At 43.4% G+C, this 20,366-nt stretch overlaps 1 protein-coding gene across 1 annotated transcript in view; it reads right to left on the minus strand.

Annotated features, from left to right (window-relative positions):
• Positions 1-5,837: 5,837 nt before the first annotated feature.
• Positions 5,838-20,366, minus strand: part of LOC119971604 (APAF1 interacting protein) — a 65,563-nt gene continuing 51,034 nt past the window's right edge. The window contains exons 4-7 of the mRNA XM_038807390.1: positions 15,513-15,630; positions 11,214-11,349; positions 9,859-10,026; positions 5,838-9,765 (exon numbers count right to left, since the gene is read on the minus strand). Of these exons, the coding sequence (XP_038663318.1) occupies positions 9,666-9,765; positions 9,859-10,026; positions 11,214-11,349; positions 15,513-15,630 (522 nt within the window). The 3' untranslated portion in view covers positions 5,838-9,665. The remainder of the gene's footprint in view (positions 9,766-9,858; positions 10,027-11,213; positions 11,350-15,512; positions 15,631-20,366) is intronic.

A 20,366-nucleotide genomic window follows, 5' to 3' on the forward strand; every position in this document is an offset into this window, starting at 1 on the left:
CATGCCCACATGTTCTGGGCTTGCCACAAACTTGTCGGATTCTGGACAGCCTTCTTCAAGGCGATGTTCAAGGTTGTGGGGGTGAGGGTGGAGCCATGCCAGAGAGTGGCAGTCTTCAGGGTATTGGACCAGCCAGAACTACATATGGGGAGGAGCCCTAGCTTTTGCTTCTCTCATCGCAAACTGGAGAATCCTCTTCGGCTGCCGATCAGCAGCACCACCCACAGCTGCAGACTGGCTGGCAGACCTCTCGGAATTCCTCCACGTGGAGAAGATAAAGTACACCATCCGAGGATTGGATGAGGGCTTCCACAAAGTGTGGGGGCCATTCATCAGCCTGTTCCAAGACCTGTTCGTGGCCAACAGCGACTAGGGAAAGTTGGGGGGGGGGGGGGGGGGGGGGGGGGGAGAGGGAGGAGGAAGTCAACGGAAGACACACACAAGAGCAACAGGCGGAGGAGGGGAAGGGAACCCAAGGGGGCCACAGAATGGAACACACGGGGTAAAAGGAGAAGAGGGGAGTGGCTGTGAAAATAAGTAACTACTTTATTTGCAAATATCAGACACACTTGAGCTGTAACTCTGGAAAATACCAATAAAACATTTCAAAATTTAAAAAATGAATGTCCTTGCTTTGGATGTTGAAGCCTTTGCAGCAGTAGGGTGTCCTTCCAGGATGCGGAGTGATTGGAACCATTGGTTGAATTGATAAGAAGGGTCTTCTGGCAGGAGCATTCAATCAAAAACCCAGGCTGTACAGTTTCCTCTGGAGGAGTCACTTTAACTTTTATTACCCTGGACCTTCACTCAGTAGAACAGCCTCAGGCTAGTTTGATTCTTAAGACTCTCTGTTACACCTTCTCCCCAATTTCCACCTGTGGTTCAAACTTAACTGGCTTCCAGACTCACCAAAATGCCTCCTATTTTTACTGAGGAGAAACTGAGTTCCCCAACAAGATTTTGAAAAGGGGTTTTAGCTTAATTTCAAAGCAAAATACTGTGAATGCTGGAATTAAGCACCAAAACAGAAAATGCTGCAAATATTGATCAGATCAGGTCGCATCTATGGAGAAAGAGTTTTGGATTGATGAATATTTGTCAGAAATGGAAATAAATTAGAGACTAACGTGTTTTAAGCAAGTACGGAGCAGGTAAAGGGAGGAAGGGGATAAACAAAAAGGAAAGTCAGTGCAGGAGAGATAAAATGACAAGAAGGTCATTGGTGTAAAGTAAAAGGGGTAAGCAATGCACCAAAGCTGGGTCTCGAGAATGCAAATGGCAATAACAGAATAATCACCAACATTTGCCATCCAAAATGTTGGATTGCAGATGTCTCAAATCTCTGAATTCAATGTTTGGTCCAGAAGGCTGTAAAGTGCCTATACAAAAGATGAAATGTGGGTCCTCAAGCCTAAATTGATCTGCAGGAGGTCAAGAACGCAGTGGGAATGGAACAGAGAATTAAAATCACAAATATCAGAAAGTTCAGAATCATGCTTCTGAAACTTCCATTTTATTAATTCACGGGATGGGGAAATGGTTGGTAAGGCCAGCAATGTCCACCCCTAACTACCCTCATAAGGTGGTGGAGGAGCTAGCTTCTTAACTGCTGCAGTCTGGTGAAGGTGCTCCCACAGTGCTGAGAGGTAGTGAGTTCCAAAATTTTGGCCTAGCGACAATGAAGAGACAGCGATACAGTTCCAAGAGAGAATGGTGTGTGACTTGAAGGGGAACATACAGGTGGGGGTGCTACCCTTCGACTATTGACCATGTTCCTTTAGGTGGTTTAAGTTGCGGGTTTGGGATGTGCTGTTCAAGAAGTTATGGTGAGTGCAGCAATGCATTGTGTAGAGGATGTGTACTGCTGCAGCCATAATTGGTGAAGAGAGTGAATGTTTAAGGTGGTGAACGGGATACCAATCAAGCAGTGTTTTTGGCCTTGATAGTATCAAGATTTTTTGAGTGTTAGCTGCACTCATCGAGTGGAGAGTATTCCACTTCACTCCTGGTTTGATTTGTGCCTTGTAGGTGGGGGAAAGTCTTTGTGGAGTCAGATGAGCTTGAACCCAACTGAGGGGTTCTGCAAAACTGTTAGCCAATCTGCATTTAGTCTTCACAATGCTGAGAAGACTGGATTGCGAGCAGTGAATACAGTATGCTAAGCTGAAAGTAGAGCAATTCAATTGCTGCTTCACCTTGAAGGGTTGTCTGAAGCCCTGGAGAAAGGTGCAGTGAGAGGGGTGATGATGATGATGACTCGGGAGAGAAACAGGGTGTCGAGGACACAGTCCTTTCAGAATGGCCACACAGAGCCTTGGAGGATCTTTAGAAAAGAATAAGTTAAAACTTGGATGGTAGTTACTGAGAAGGAATTCAGAGTAGGCTTTACAATATAATAATAGTGATAATCCGGTGGCGACCATAGAATTTACAGTGCCGAAGGAGGCCATTCGGCCCATCGAGTCTGCACTGGCTCTTGGAAAGAGTACCCCCACTTAAGCCCACACCTACACCCTTTCCCTGTAACCCCACCTAACCTTTTTGGACACTAAGGGCAATTTACCATGGCCAATCACACCTAACCTGCTCATCTTTGGACTGTGGGATGGGATGCAAAGATTGTGAACATATTATTTGATTGCTGTCTGTTCTGGTTATGTAATATGGGCAGCACAAGTGGATAGCACTGTGGCTTCACAGTGCCAGGGTCCCAGGTTCAATTCCCCGCTGGGTCACTGTCTGTGCGGAGTCTGCACGTCCTCCCCATGTCTGCGTGGGTTTCCTCCGGGCGCTCCGGTTTCCTCCCACAGTCCAAAGATGTGCAGTTTATGTGGATTGGCCTTGCTAAATTGCCCTTAGTGCCCAAAAAGGTTAGGAGGGGTTATTGGGGTTATGGGGATAGGGTGGAAGTGAGGGCTTAAGTGGGTCGGTGCAGACTCGATGGGCCGAATGGCCTCCTTCTGCACTGTATGTTCTATGTTCTAATATATACTGCCCTTAATTTACAAATATTGTTCAATAATGTAACAGTTGTTAAGATTTTAAAAAACCCAGTCCCAGCATTTAGAAGGCTCATTTGTTGTTTTCTGTCTCTGGCAGGAACTGATAATTCTGTCGTCCTACAGGTGGGTGCCAGTATTTCTCCTGTTGTTATCTGGTAGGTTCTGATATTTCTCCTATTCTATCTGGTGGGTGCTGATAATTACCCCGTTCCTGACTGCTAAATGCTGTTTTTGCTCCAATATCTACCCTGTGTCAGCTGGTCTTCCTCTTGTTCCTACCTTGAAGGAAAAGCTATTCTCCTTATGTAACTCTGTGATATTTCTCCAGTAATTGCTTGACCAGTACTTCATGGGTTTTTCATATTTTGTCTCCACTGCTGTTCTTGATTAAACTAATAGTTTCAGAAGGGCAAACATGCACTGTGTCAGCCAGGCCAAACAATAGGATAATTTCAGAATCACGGGGCAGTGTAACTGCAACTATAACAACACCCTGAACTGAGGAAGATTGATTTATTTTTCTGCAATTTGTTGGTAAAGCTCTAGGGGACAATAACCTTTGATCAAAGTTGCAAACAAATATTTTTCACCTGGGTATTGGTGCCTATCAGTGACTGTCACTGGAAGGTTGACTGGCTCCTGGTTCTCTGATTGCTGTAGTGGTGAGCTGGGTTTTGTGGGTCAGGGGCTGTTGCATCTGTTCATTTCCATTCTGTCACTAGTTAATGCAGTATCTGCTTCTGCTCCTGCTCATCTCCTCGACTGATTCAGGAAATTTATGGTTCAATGTCATTTCGCTCAAGTTTTGGTGCTGCGTGAGTATTTCTGCCTTTTGGATGAGATATTAAATTGAGGTCATATGACCATCTCAGGAGGGGTAAAAGTCCATGCCACTATTTGAAGAGAAGTGGGGTTGGGGGTAGGGTGGATTGAATCCTCTCTGGTGTCCTGGCTTGACACCATCGAGGACAAAGCAGCCCGCATGATTGGCAGCCCATCCACAAACTCGCAGTTTGAAAAACCCTGATCGAGAACAAGGGTGGAAGACACCAGGGAACATCATCACCTGCTGCAAATTTCCCTTCAAGCCAGCCACCATTCTGACTCTGAAATATATCACCATTCCTTCACTTGTCACTGGGTCAAAATCCTGGAACTCCCTTACTAACAGCACTGTGGATGTACCTTAACCACATGGACCTCAGTGGTCCAAGAAGGCAGCTCACCACCACCTTCTGAAGGGCAATTAGGGATGGGCAATAAATGCTCGCCTAGTAGTGATGCTCAGATCTCAAGAATGAATTTTTGACCCTCAACCAACATAAGTAACAGTGTTACTGCTCATGACTGCATTGTTGTTTATGAGAGCTTATTGTGCACAAATTGGCTGCCAAGGTTCCTACATTTCAACAAGCTTCAAAACTATTTCTTTGGCAGTAAAATACATTCAGCAATTCTGAGGTTGTGAAAGGTGTATATAAAAGCAAATTCTTCCTTGACACTTTCTGAAGCTGTAAACATATGGACACCACTTAATACTGAATTTATACAGGCCAGTTGCAGAATTTGGGCTGGCTTGCTGAGAACATTTGAGGTGCATTGAGGTGCTGCAAAATTCTAAGTACGATGTGTAGAACTCAAATGATTGAGAACAGAAATAACTACGAGAGTCCTGGAACAGGTTTATGATCTTCTACTTCTGGCAGAATGCCGAGCAGAAGTGACGGAGCATTGGCAACACCAGCAGGTCACTCAGTAATATTACAATAATTTTGTAAATTCCAGGACATTTAAATTACTGCAAATGTATTTCAAATAATATTAAAATATTAAATCATGGCTTACAAAGTGCTCATACGATGCATCATAAAAGCATAGACTGATTCAGTGATTGTACATATTAAACTACAGTTGAATTTACAATGCAGAAGGAGGCCATTCGGCCCATCGAGTCTGCACCGGCTCCTGGAAAGAGCACCCTACCCAAGGTTAACACCTGCACCCTATCCCCATAACCCCACCCAACACTAAGGGCAACTTTGGACACTAAGGGCAATTTATCATGGCCAATCCACCTAACCTGCACATCTTTGGACTGTGGGAGGAAACCGGAGCACCCGGAGGAAACCCACGCACACACCGGGAGGATGTGCAGACTCCACACAGACAGTGACCCAAGCCGGAATCGAACCTGGGACCCTGGAGCTGTGAAGCGATTGTGCTATCCACAATGCTACTGTGCTGCCCACAGGACGGTCGCAGGATGTGGGCTTTGCGGATAAGGTCAGCATTTATTGCACATCCCTAATTGCCTTTGATCTGAGGGACTTGCTCGGCCATTTCAGAGAGCATTTAAAAAATAAATTTAGAGCACCCAATTCATTTTTTCCAATTAAGGGAAAATTTAGCGTGGACAATTCACCTACCCTGCACATCTTTGGGTTGTGGGGGCGAAACCCATGCAAACACGGGGAAAATGTGCAAACTCTACATGGACAATGACCCAGAGTCGGGATCGAATCTGGGACCTCGGCGCTGTGCGGCAGCAGTGGTAACCACTGCCCCACCATTTCAGAGAGCATTTAAGAGTTAACCACATTGCTATAGGTCGAGAGTCACACGTAGGCCAGACCCAGATTCCCTTCCCTGAAGGACATTAGTGAACCATGTAGGTTTTTACAAAAATCCAGATTTTTACATAATTCAAATTTCATCATCTGCTGTGGTAGGATTCAAATCCGGATCCCCAGAGAATTGCCCTGGGTCTCTGGATTGTTAGTCCAGTCACAATACCACTATGCCACCCCCCCCCCCACCCAACAAAGAAGACTACAGTTTAATGTTAATCCAGATTTCATTTTATTTCATGGGATGCGGACATCACAGCAAAAGTCAGCATTTATTGTTCATATCTTGAGAAGGTGGTGGTGAGCTGCCTTCTTGAACCACTGCAATTGTGACAGTGAAGGAACAGCATTATAGTTCCAAGTCAGGATGTTGTGTGGCTTGCAAGGTGATTGCAGATAATGGTGCTCCCATGTGTCTGCTGTCCTTGTCCTCTTGGGCGGTATGGTGGCACAGTGGTTAGCATGTTCCCTCACAGGTTTTCCGGTTTCCTTCCACAGTTCAAAGAAGGGCAGATTAGGTGGATTGGCCATGCTAAAAGTTCCCTATAGCTTCTAAAGCTGTGTAGGTTATGTTCCAGGGACAGACATAGGGCAGGGGAGTGGTCCTAGGTAGGGTGTTCTTTTGGATGGTTGGTGTGGATTCAATGGGCTGAATGGCCTCCTTCTGCACTGTAGGAATTCTATGAATTTAGATGGTGGTGGTCACTGGTGTGGAAAATGCTGCCGAAGGAGACTTGGTGAGTTGCTGCATTGCATCTTGTCGATGATACACACAGCTGCCACTGCCTTGGTGGCGGAGGGAGTGAATGTTTAAGATGCTGGGTGGGATGTTGATTAAATGGATGGAGTCAGGCTTCTTCAGTGTTATTGGAGCTGCATTTATGCAGATGACAGGACAGTATTCTATCCCACTCCTGACTTGTGGATGGTGGACAGGCTTTGAGGAGACAGGAAGTGAATCACTTGCTGCAGAACTCTCAGTCACTGACCTGCTCTTGTAGCCACAGTTTGATATGGTTAGTCCAGTTCAGTTTCTGGTCAATGGCAACTCCCAGGATGTTGATAGCGGGGGAGTCAACTCTGGTTATGCCATTGACTGTCAAGGGAAGGTGACCTGAACCTGGATATTTTCTGGGTCTTGCTGCATTTGGATATAGACTCAGTGTCTGAAGAGTCACAAATGGTGCTGAACATTGTGCAGTCATCAGCGAACAACCTCACTTCTGACCTTATGATGAAAGGAAGGTCATAGATGAAGCAGCTGAAGATGGTTGGGCCCAGGACACTACCCTGAGGAACTCTTGCAACAATGTCCCGGGACTGAGATAACTGACCTCCTCCAACAACCACAACCATCTTCCGTTATGCGAGGTATGACTCCAACCAGGGGAGAATTTTTCCCATGATTCCCATTGACTCCAGTTTTACCAGTTCCTTGATGCCACACTCAGTCAAATGCTGTCTTGATGTCAAGGGCAGCCACTCTCACCTCCCTTCAACTCTTGAGTTCATTTCTTTTGTTCGTTAAGATTTGGAGCCAAATGCCCCTGGCAGAATCCAAACTAAATATCGGTGAGCAGGTTATTGTTGAGTAAGTACTATTGATGATATGAACTGTGGACAATACCTTGCATCATTTTGCTGATGATTGAAAAGAGATCGGTGGGATGTATTTGGCTGGATTGAATTGTCCTCCTTTTTGTGCATGGACATAGTTGGGTAATATTCCACATTGTCTGAAAATGCCAGTGTTTTATTGTTATTGAAACAGCTTGGTTAGAAGTACAGTTAATCTTGAGGACAAGTTTTTACTGCTGTTGTCGAAATGTTAAGGCCCATAGCATTTGATGCATCCCATGGTTTCAGACATTTCTTCATATCCATTGGAATTAATCAAATTGGCTAAAAATTGGCATGTGTTGCTGGAGACTGGAGGAGGCAGTCGGGATGGATCAGCCACCCCCCACTTCTGGGACCGGTTTAGCTCAGTTGGTTGGACAGCTGTATTGTGATGCAGAGCAAGGCCAACAGCGGAGGCTCAATTCCCGTACTGGCTGACATTATTCATGAAGGCACTGCCTTCTCAATCTTTCACCTCGCCTGAGGTGTGGTGATCCTCAGGTTAAATTACCACCAATCAGCTCTCCTCGTCAAAGGGAAAAGCAGCCTATGGTCATTTGGGACTATGGCGACTTTACTTACTTTGCTTCTGGCTGAAGACAACTGCAAGTGCTTCAGCGTTGCCTTTTGTGATTGACATGTTGGACTCGCCATTGAAGATATGAGTGTTTGTGGAGCCTCTTCCTCTGGATAGTTATCTAATTATCCACCACCAATAGCAACTGGATGTGGCAGGACTGCACAACTATGATTGGAACCATTGGTTGTGAGATTGTATTGCCCTATCTTGTATGTTGTTTCCACTGTTTGGCACATAGTCCTGTGTTGTAACTTGACCAGGTTGGCATCTCATTTTTAGAAATGCCCGTAGTTGCTCCTTGCATGCTCACCTGCACTCTTCATTGAATCAGGGTTGATCTCTTGGCTCGATGCTAACGACTGGAGGAAATGCCAGGCCATAAGGTTGCAGATTGTGCTTGAATATTATTCTGCTGCTCTCATGGTCCACAGTGCCACATGGATGTCCAGCTATGAGCTCCTAGATCTGTTTTGATCTATGCCGTTTAGTACAGTGCAGTGTCACACAATAAGATGAGTGTCCTCATTGTAAAGGCGGGTTTTCACCTCCATAAGGACTGTATAGAACCAATACTATCACAGATAGATGTATCTGCAGCAGGTAGATTGGTGCGAAAAAGATGAAGTCAGTTTTCCCTCTTGTTGGTTCCCCTGCCAGCTGCAGTAGGCCTAGCCTGGCAGATATGTCCTCAGGACTTTGTACAACTTGGTTATTCGTGGTGGTACTGAGCCACGCTTTGTGATGGCATAGAAGTCCCCCACCCAGAGTACATTCTGTGTCCTTGTTTCTTCCAAATGGATTCAACATGGAGGAATATCATGGAGTTCGGACTCAATATTTTGGACTCCCTTTCTGACAGTATACCACTATGATGCCACCTCTGGTGGGTTTGTCCTGTTGGTGGGACAGGACTCTACCCATGGATGGTGATAGAGGAAGCTTAAAAATTGGCTGTGAGGCAAGATTCAGTCAGTATAATCAAGTTGAGCTGTTGCTGAATAGTTGCTGACAGCTCTTCCAATGTGGTGCACTTTTATTGTTTCCGATGCCTATATCGGTGCCAGGTGATCCACAAGGTTTAATCCATTTTTGGCTTTTCTGTTGCAGTTTGATAAACTGAGTGGCTTACAGAAGGTGGTTAAGAGTCAAACACATTGCTGTGGGTCTGTAGTAAAAGGGAGGCCAGACCAGGTAAGGATAACAGATTTTGTGGCGGCAAAGAACCAGGGTTTTTATGATAATCCAGCAGTTTCATGGTCATAATTACAGAGTTACCAATTAATTGAATTTAAATTCCACGATCAGCTCTGGGAATTGAACTTGTGCTTCCTTGAATTAGCTTGGGCAGTAGCTATGTTACCATCTCCCGATGATGAAAACTAATGACAGCAGGATATGCATTAATTTAAAGTTAGCTGTAGAAAAAGACTTGTAGGATTCAATAACTCACTGATAGCTTTGTCTCGGAAGTGACCCGAAGGTGATTGAATGCCAGGGGCTTGGGATTGATGTGCCTAAGAGTTTGGTCACCATTTACAACAGGGCACAGTCCTTGCAAAGGTGATTTTGATTAACTATAAAACACTCAACCAATTATGTGGAGTCCATGTTCATGATTAAGAAATCACAGCATCTGATTCCATAAAACACACCACACAGGAAATATTTGTCACCTTGTGTGAATATTCACCAATACTGTAGTTCAGCCCTGCTCCCATGGTCAGCCAGGTTCTAAAATTCATGTAGAAATCAAAGACATTTCCATCACATACACAAGCCTTTTGATTTACAGTTGTGCCCTGCTGTGGGCTAAAGTTATTTCCTGATCGCAAGGTCTTAGATAATACCGTTTTCTTCCTTTGGATGGTGAGATGGGTCAAGGCCACATTGCTTCATTTGAAGAGCGATATCAAACAGATAATCATAGCACTCGCACCTGCAGAGAGAGGAGGGAGACACAGAAGTAAACAGAGTCAACATGCGCTGCTTGGCGACAGTGATTTGGGAAACCGGCATACACTGCACTTACATTGTTTTAGCATTTTGCCAGGTCTTCCCCCACACGTAGATACCATGGCGTCGAACTAGGACAGCACAGGAATCTGGGTACTCCTCCATGGCACGAGCCATTCGTTCCTCCAGGTCCTTTTCTTCTGGTGTATTCTCTATAATAGGAACCACCAGCAGATCCTGATACCTGACAAACGCAAAACATTCAAAAAGAGTTTTTATAAAATAAGAAAACCATTTCTCCCTGAATTTGTACAATGATTTTGTCCTTCAACATGAAACAGGAAATTTACAGCCACCTAGATTTCTACAGTTGATGTGCCTTCAACACAGACTGTAGTGGTTGAAGGAAGTGGCTCCTCACCACTTTTTCCAGGACACCTAGGGATAAACATGTTGGCACTGCCAGTGATGCTCACATCCCAAGAATGAATTGTTAAAAACTAACAAAGATCAAAAAATGATCAAATTATTCTAATTTTAAATAGCAATGACCAACTTTTACTTTATTTATTTCCAAAGAACATCCCAAAACAAGAATAAAGCCTCCAATTCCTATTGCAGAAGTGTAGCTATAATTTTATGTTTATGTTTATTACCACTTGTTTACCTGTGTGGGTGTGGCAACGGCAAAATAGACACTGCTCTCACACTGGTGCCTGTGATCTTCACTAAGTCCAGTTCCACATTCCCTCTGCACAAGGTAGTAAAGATGTATTGGAGAATTTAGACCAGTAGTGGAGGGACAAGTGATGGCTGAAACATCACTAATCAGTTGCACTATGTTTTTCTGTCAACATTGTCATTTATCAGGTTTCACTGTTGTCTTCAGAGTTTTCATTGCTTTTCAGCCAGTATTTCCACAATGTTTTTTCACTCCCATAGGTTGTCCACGCCACTATGTCTCACGTTTTCTAATTAATTTTTGACCATACAATAGTTATTGGTTTGGGGTACTTCATTATGTGAAAGGCCTGGTATAAATAACTAACACAGCACCCCATACCTTTCAAACCCTTCCTTGAATTGGTATTATTCTCACTGCGCTTTTAAAAATAAACTTTGCATTTAGCCCACAGTAAAAATGCTCACATTTAAATGCTGCAAACAACTATTTGCCAACTCTTTACCAAGAGTTGGGTAACTGGATTATCTCCAGAAAAGGGAGAAAGCTCGACTCACCACATCACTTCACCCATGATTTGAGTATTCTGGCTTGGATGCACAGCAATCCTCCTGCCCACTATATCATCAACAAATTACCGTTGCTAGTTTAAAAGGACATAAAAATGATACTGCTTGGTTCATTAGGAGGCTTCAGTGAAACAACACTGGATTTGTGTTCAATGTGACATTCATTGAGGAGTACAATACCTGTAATTGCCTCCGGATTGACATTTCCTGATTCCTTTAATCATTTCTTGGTGTGTAATTTGAAACTCCTTTCCTGGGAAGAGGAGGGTTGCCATGACAGCAGCTTTAGAGTGCGTATGTATGACGGCTCCAGATCCTGTAGAATTATAATCAGCACTTCATACACACTCCCAAATACATGGAACTCAACTAGCAACACAACATCTCACTCCGAGAAATAACAAAGCTGGTACAGACAAGGGGGAACTCATTAATCATTATAGTTAAAATGTCTAGCACTGTCCGAAATTCTCAGTCTTGTGTTTGAATGCCTTCAAGATGTCATCCCACCCCATCTCTAACATTCTCTAGCCCTACAACTCTACAGGACGTTTAATTCTCACCTCATGCACATCCCTAATTTGTTTCATCCCACCATTGGTGGCTGCACCTTAAACTATCTAAGCCTCCCTCTAAAGCTTTCCTCTCTCACCTTCCCTGTCCCCTTTTTGACTCAGTTTTTGGTCACCTTTTCTGATATCTCATTGCATGGCTTGGTGTCAGATTTTGTCTGATTTCATTTCTATGAAAGGCCTTGGGTGTCTCATATTAAAGATGTTTCATAAATCAAAGTTGTTGTTTCCTTCTCATGACAACTACTGGGTTGAGGAGAAGTGGTGGTGTAAAGGTATTATCACTGGATTACCCGGGTTCAAATCCCAGCAGATGGTGAAACTTGCATTCTATAAATAAAATCTGGAAGTAAAAGTCTCAGGACAACCATGAAACCATTGTCAATTGTTAGAAAAACCCATCTGGTTCACCGATGCCCCTGTAGGGAAGGAAATCAGCTGTCCTTACCTGGTCTGGCCTACATGAGACTCCAGATCAGCAGCAATGTGGTTGACTCTCTATGCCCTCTGAAATGGAGTTAGCGATGGGCAATAAATTCTGGCCGAGATATCTACGCCCACAACCCGTAAATGAATTTTTAAAAATGGGTTGCACAACTTTATTGCCTTGGCGTCCTCATTCTGCAATACTCAAATGTTATCTAAAGCTGCAGTAGTCACAGTTCCTTGCCCTCTGCCGCTTACCACCTTGGTGCAGGAATTGTTCTACGTTAATAATGCTCCTTTATGAAATAATTTACACAACAATTTTAATGAAATACTATAAATGTTTAAAGGCGTTTCACAAATAGGCACGTGGAAAACATAATCAAGCCAGGAAGGAAATGGTTAAGACTGCTAGATTAAAGAGATGGATTTGAGGTGAATAGGAAGTAACTAAAGTAACAAACAGGGGATTATCTGCAGCCAAAATCGAATTGAAGCAAAGTATTAAGCTGTTTAGGAGAAGGTGGGGTGATAGTGTGTTTGATAGTTATGTGCTCAAATTGGCATGAAGAGATGAATGATGCACCATAAGGACCTGTACTGGGGTCTCAGCCATTCACTATATTTATTAATGACTTGGGTGACACAATAGAATGCCATATACATCCAAGTCTACCAAATACAAATCAGCTTAGATAGGAACATCAACTTAAAAAGTGATATTGATGTATTATGACAGATAGATTTCAACAGACTTGGGTCTGCATTTTGTATGCCCCAGTGGGACATGTTTTCAACTGGTGGGGGGTACACCACCCTCCCAGTCCACCATATTTGAATGAATAATCAAGGGTCAATTTTTTACCAGGCCAACTGACCCTGATAATACACTGCCCATGTCATAAAACATTTGGAATTGTCTGCGCAACCACATCCCCCCTTCCCCCGTAATATTCAGCCCTAAGTATGAGGTCCTCCATAAGCATGGAACTCCAAACAGAGGGAGGGTCATGCAGGTAGATCGCTAAAAGACAGTAGGTACAATAAAAAAATGAAAAGGGCAAATAATATAAATGGGACTAAAGTTTGCTACAGTCACACAAAGCCTCAGTTAGAGCACACCTGACGTGCTGTGCACTGCTCCGGGCACATAGAAATGAAGGAGGGTAGCTAAGATTCACCTCAATGTTACTAGGGCTCCAGGGGTTAGACTACAGGGAGAGATTACATAAAATAGGCTTGTACTGCCTGAAATATAGAAAGTCAAGGCTTTTAGGATTTTTAATGGAATTGATAAAGTAGATACAGAGAAAGATATTCACCTGGTGGGGGAGTCTAAGGTCTGCAACATAACCTTAAATTCAGAAACAGGCCACTCAGAAAATAATTTAGGAAATACTTTATCAGACAAACGATGGTAGAAGAGAACAGCACGGTAGCATAGTGGTTAGCACAATTGCTTCAAGCTCCAGTGTCCCAGGTTCGATTCCCGGCTTGGGTCACTGTCAGTGCAGAGTCTGCACGTTCTCCCAGTGTGTGCGTGGGTTTCCTCCAGGTGCTCTGGTTTCCTCCCACAGTCCAAAGATGTGCAGGTTAGGTGGATTGGCCATGCTAAATTGCCCTTGATGTTGGGTGGGGTTACTGGGTTTGGGGATAGGGTGGAGGTGTGGGCTTGGGTGGGGTGCTCTTTCAAAGAGCTGTGCAGACCCGACTCCTTCTGCACTGTAAATTCTATGATCTATGAAGTGTGGAACTCGCTTCCACAAAAACCCCTCAAATCCCCTCGGAATCTCTTGCCCCTCAAACTAAAACTGTGCCCCCTTGTGATTGACTCCTCAACCAAGGGGAACAATTACTTCCTATTTACCTTGTCCAAACCCCTCATAATCTTATATACCTCAATCATGTCCCCCCTCCGCCTTCTCAGCTCTAAAGGAAACAATCCAAGCCTATCCAGTCTCTCCTTACAGCTCAGATGCTTTATCCCAGGCAACATCCTCGTGAATTTCCTCTGTATCCCCTCCAGTGCAATCACATCCTTCTTATAGTGAGGCGACCAGACCAGCACACAGTACTCCATCTGTCGCCTAACCAACGTTCTGTACAGCTCCAACATAATCTCCTTGTTTTACAATCTATGCCACGATAGATAAAGGTAAGTGTCCCATACGTCTTCTTAACTAACCTATTCACCTGCTCTGCTGCCTTCAGGGATTTGTGAACAAGTACTCCATGATCCATCTGTTCCTCTGAGCATCCTAGTGTCCTGCCATTCATTGCATACTGTCTTGTCCTGTTTCTTCTTCCAAAGTGCATCACATCGCACTTATTAGGGTTAAATACCATCTGCCACTGTTCTGCACATCTGACCAATCCATCTATATCTTCTTCTAACCTTCGACCCTCTTCTTCACTGTTAAACACCCTGGTGTTGTCTGCAAAATTACTTATCATTCCCCCCATGTTCTCATCTATATGGGACCCAACACTGATCCCTGTGATACACCACTGGACTCAAGCCTCCAGTTACACAAACTGCCTTCTACCATCACCCTTTGTGTCCTACCAATAAGCCAGTTTCGGATCCATCTTGACAAGTTTCCTTGAGTTCCATGTGCTTTTCATCCTTCTCAATCAGTCTCCTATTTGGGACCTTGTCAAAGGCTTTGCTAAAATCTATACAAACTTCATCCACACACTCGGTCACTTTATCAAAAAATTCCATCAAATTTTGTTAGGCATGATCTCACTCTGACAAAGCCATGCTGACTTAATGCTGTGCCAAAAGTGCACTGTTGGGATTTGCATATTCCTAACAAAATTGTACTAAAAATATATTCATTACATATCAGGTTACTTTCAATCCTAACACACGGTTAGAGACAGAGAAAATGAATTGTTTAGGCTACAGCAGTCCATCTCCGAGGGATTGGGCTGGGCTACAGTGCATACTCTCCAATCCAGGGCGCATGCACTCCTCGATCCTGGGCGCCCACGCTCCCATGCAGAGCACACGCACGCTCCCATTTAGAGCGCGTGCACGCTCCCATTTAGAGCGTGTGCACGCTCCCATTTAGAGCGTGTGCACGCTCCAATTCAGAGCGATGCACACTCCAATTCAGAGCGCGCACACACTCCAGTTCACAGCGCGCACACTCCAGTTCACAGCGCGCACACTCCAGTTCACAGCGTGCGCACACTCCAGTTCACAGCACGCACACTCCAGTTCACAGCGTGCGCACACTTCAATTCAGAGCGTGCACACACTCCAATTCAGAGCACATATAATCCAATTCAGAGCACCTACTCTCCAATTCAGATCAGTACGCTCCAATTCAGAGGCAGCATGTACTATCTCAGACCATATGCAAAACAAATGAGTGAAAGTATGCCCTCTCACCCAATGTGTAGTGTTTATATTCTGATTAGAAACTGCCTGTGGTGCAAGTATTCTAAAAGCTGCCGTGCAGAGACTCCTTACCTCGCATGGTGTAAGCATTCATAAAGAGAGGTGTGCATTGACTTTTCTTTAGCTTCTTCGAGGGTGGAGGGCCAGAGATGTCACGTCCTTTGATGTCACAGACAAACAAATCATCAGGCTGCAAGACAGTCAGCAGAATTTAGGAACACTGAAATGGACAAACTATAAAGCACAATCGCTTACGATAGACAGTAAAATCAGTTCTACTTGCGAGCTTGCCAGCTGTGTAAAATCAGAGTGGTAGAAGCTCAACTCTTGCAAAGAATAGATATTCCATGCTTTACAGATACAGATTCTTCCCACACCGTTTTAGGTTTCCCAACAAAAGGCATGAGCAAGTCAGAGGCTTTAAGTTCATTCAATTAGAGAGCACAGGAACGCCAAATGGAACATAATCTTAGGGGTTTATAACAGACACGTATGGAAAGAGAAACTCAGTGTGGATTTTGTTTCCAATCTCTAGTGTAGAATAACTTGAAACAAACATAAACTATTTTGACCAAAGCAAAATGCTGTTGATGGTGGAAAGTTGAAATGAAAACAGAAAATGGGAGAAAATTATCAGCATTTGTGGAGGGGGAGAAAAAGTTAAAGTTTAGAACTGAGGAAAGTTAAAAACATAATAGGTTTTGAGCAAGTGAAAGGCCGCAGGGAAGAACAGCAAAAAGGAAGGTCTGTGATATGTTGGAGGGCAGGAGAGGTTAAATGATCAATAGTTTCATGGTACAAAAGACAAAGAGAATGGTAATGAATTTAGAAAAGAAACAAAAGATGAGGTGTGAGTGGCAAGATAGCAACTCCCAGAATGCAAAGTAAAGGGATTAAGATTGTAATGTGTGAAAAAAACAAAGCAGAGAACAAAACACAAGGCAAAATGAGGACAGCTTGAGCTCTTGGCCTCAATTCGTTAAACTCAGTGTTGAGTCTATAAGCCTGTAAGGCCCAGTCGAAAGATGAGGTGTTGTTCATCGAGTTTGCGTTGAGCTTCACTGAAACAGTGTAGCAGGCCAAGGACAGAAAGGCCAGAGCGAGATTAAAAGTAGAGAATTGAAATGAGAAGTCACAGGAAACATAGGTTGATGCTTGCATACTGCATGGAGTTATTGGTCACCCATACTGCATTTGGTCTCTCCCATATTTCATAGAATAATGGCATTTCACAGAATCCCTACAGTGCAGAAGGAGGTCATTCAGCCCATTGAGTCTGCACCAACCCTTTGAATGAGCACTCTACCCCTGTTCACTCCCCTCTCAAAGCCGTAACCCCATAATCTAACCTTGACATCCCTTGGCACTAAGGGGCAATTTATCAGAGCCAATCCACCTAACATGCACATCTTTGGACTCTGGGAGGAAACCGGAGCACCTGGAGGAAACACACGCAGACACGGGGAGAACGTAAAACTCCACACAGGCAGTGACCCAAGGCCGGAATTGAACCCTGGTCCTTGGTGTTGTGAGGCAGCAGTGCTAACCACTGTGCCGCAAAGGAGTCCACATTTTGAGCAGCAAATACAGTATATTAAATTGAAAGGAGGACAAGCAAATCACAGTTTCACCTGGAAGGAATACTTTGGGCCTCAGATAGTAAGAGCTAGTAAAAGGACAGGTGCTGCATCACCTGCGCTTGTGTGGAAAACTGCTGTAGGAAGGAGTATTTCAGTGACTGGGAAGTGGACCAGGATATTGCAGAGGGAATGGTCCCTTTGCAATGATGAAGGGAAGGGGGACTGCAAGATGGATTTGGTGGTGGCATCACAGTGGAGTTGGCAGAAATGGGGGATGAAATGTTGAATGCTGAGGCTGGTGGGGTGAAGAGTGACAACAAGGGAAAGCCAATCATGGTTCTGCGAAGGAACCACCAACAAATACATCAGCTCTTGTACCTTACCACAGACCTTCGCTTTTGTTCTCCTTCCGTCACTTCACTTTCACTTGCTCAAAACTTATTAGATTTCTAACATTTCTCAGTTCTGATGATAGATCACAGATCTGTCTTTTTTTTCTCTACAGATGCTGTCTGACCTTGAGTATTTCCAGCATTTTCTGCTTTCATAAGCCATTTAGATTGAACTGCCAGCCTTTCAGATTATCAAAGCTGATCCAGACTAATAAGTGTGGCAGTGGCAGATTGGATTAAGTGCCCTGCTCTTGAAGCTAGGACTCGTTCATCCCACACAATGTCAACAGTATGAGAGTGTAATATAATCAATGAGGTAGTCTCAAAGTATCAGCTTTTGACATTAACAGATTTTGGTTTGTGAAGTGGAGAAACAAAATGATTTCAAACACATTTTAATATTTAATTATTTTAGATGTCATCATTCATGTATGGACCTTATTAACAACACTGGTTCTATGTAAATTGGCTTGAATTCAGTAGAAATAACAGTGAGGCTATCACCATTCATTTAAAGTATAACTTGGATGGTAACTTCTGCAAACCGCACAAATGCAGTTAAATGTAAAAATCAGGAAAATGCTGCATGAGCTACCATACTTCTCCAGACATTTCATTGAAGCAGTAGTTTGCCAAGAGACCTGGCATTGAAATATGTGGAAGGGTATGAAGTTGTGGTCCAGCATTTACATGGCAAATTCACACTATACTGGCTGTGAAAAGTCAGGGCTTGTCGATACTAGTGAAGGTCGAATTTTAATGAGTTAAGTCTTAATTACTAAGAAAAACAACCTCTCCGGCAGTAAAAATTAACTTTTATACATGTGCAGTTTTATTTCTTTAGACTTTAATTATTATGAGAGATTTTAAAAGGTAAAAATATTTAAGTGCAATTTTAAAAATGTTCTCTCTTTTATCTCTCCATCCAACTTTTTTCTCTTTATAATTTCATTTCTGTACCTGATTTGACATTGAATTCTCCATTCTGACACTTCCTGGTTCAGACTTGTTGCTACTTGGGAAGGATTCTTCAATCTGATTGGTTAAGGAGCTACACTATACTTGGCCTGTTCACACAGGTCCCAGGCCCCCTGTAGAGGGTGTTGCACTGAAATAGCTCTCCAATTCTAAAAAGTTCCAGTGAAAAATCTCACAGGAAGTCTGTGGTCAAGTCGGAGAAGCTGGCATTTTTCGTTTGCCGCTGACTGCAATACCAAAGCCAAAGTTGTTCCTTTCCTACAGATGCAAAAGTGCCGAGTCAAGGGATATTGTTTGTAAATTCACCGCTGCACTGGAGTTGAAATATTTTTGTGCCTCACTGCTCCCAGTCTCCCCTCTGCTGAGCAATGGGGAAAGAGGTATTGTAAACCACTCAGATGTTTTTTTACTGTATTGCTTTTCCTCACCTTCCAGAGCTTATTTGATTATACGTCCCAGCTATCACCACCCCTCTCCTCCAAGAAATTGAGAGTTTAGCAACTTTCCGACTTGCCATACTGTTATCATCTGCCAGCTTAATAGATTGCCTTTGATCCCTGCTCATTGACTCCTCTACCTGATGGGCCTCCTTGGCTGTACTGCCTTTTGCAATCATCCGATTCCCTTACAGAAGATTTTCCTGATCACGTCTTGCACCAGCACCAACTGTAATGCTGTTGTAACCTGAACTGAACACAGTACCCCTCGTGGAAAGTCTTGTTACAAACTCTTATAAGTTAATTTTCTTGTTTTGCATTGTATCCCAAAATCATTAATAGTTTGTAGACTTTTTTTTTGGAATACTGTTTCTGCAGTCAAAGCGATAAATTAAACCATTATTCACAAGGCTCTTTCCAAGCTTCCCTTAAATCCAATTTGGATATTTTCTGCAGCGATATGGTGATGTAAATCCTTTTACTGCAAATTCTGACTCGACTGATCTTTCTGTGTTCATGTCATCAGAACTTTTGTATCTGGGTTATTAATGAAGATTATAAGCAACAAGAGTGCAGGTAATCTTGCCAACTGAAGGCTGTTTAATCTCTTATGAGGTTTTTTTTCTAATACTAGGCCTCTCTTAAAAAAAACACTGCCATACTGCCATCTATGGGAAATCTGAATCGTAAAAATGAAATACTGAAGAGAAATACCAGCCACAACTCAGGCAGTTGAACTTTTGCCTCTGTTTCAGAAGGTCCAAGTCCCAACCCAGAGACTTGAGCAAATAATCTGAACTGACACTTTATTGTAGTTCTGAGGGTGTGCAGCACTCCCATAGATGCTGTCTTTCACTTGCATCCATCTGTCTGGGAAAACTACGGATTTCACCTTGCGTGTGTGCCACTTCTGTATTGAGCATCATCCACTCTGGCTGTAGAGGTTGATTTGTGAGTGACAGTCCCTTACACAGCTGGCACAGATGACTAGCATTGGCCCGAGGTGGATTAATTATTTTCCTTTCCGCTGGGTTCTCTTTTCTGCTATCTGGTCAATATATGTGTCATCTGATTTTTTGACACCCTTCCTGACTGTTCATCTCCAGGCATTCCAGTCACCAGTGAAGACTTCCCATGCATCTACTCGAATCCTGCACAATTTGAGGTCTCATTTACAGACATCCTTGTATCAAAAAATAATTTTTCCTTTAGATTCCTTTTCCAGTCAAATGTATTTATTTTTTAATAAGGAGCCAAACAAAACATGTTTTCTTGAGTCACATGAAGAGTATGCTTATTAGATACCAAACCCGAGAGAAAAAAATAAGATGCAACAACACACAGATATCATAAGGAAGAAAAGTTAAAGTCCAAATAAAAATTGAGTTGAGATTATTGAATGTTGTGGCTATTTGAAGTTAGCTGTTTCCCTTTAAAATTCTGGTGTGGAAGTGCCGGCGTTGGACTGGGGTGAGCACAGTAAATCTTACAACACCAGGTTAAAGTCCAACAGGTTTGTTTCAAACACTAGCTTTTGGA

This window comes from Scyliorhinus canicula, chromosome 9 (genome assembly GCF_902713615.1).
Source record: "Scyliorhinus canicula chromosome 9, sScyCan1.1, whole genome shotgun sequence".
Lineage (NCBI taxonomy): Eukaryota > Metazoa > Chordata > Chondrichthyes > Carcharhiniformes > Scyliorhinidae > Scyliorhinus > Scyliorhinus canicula.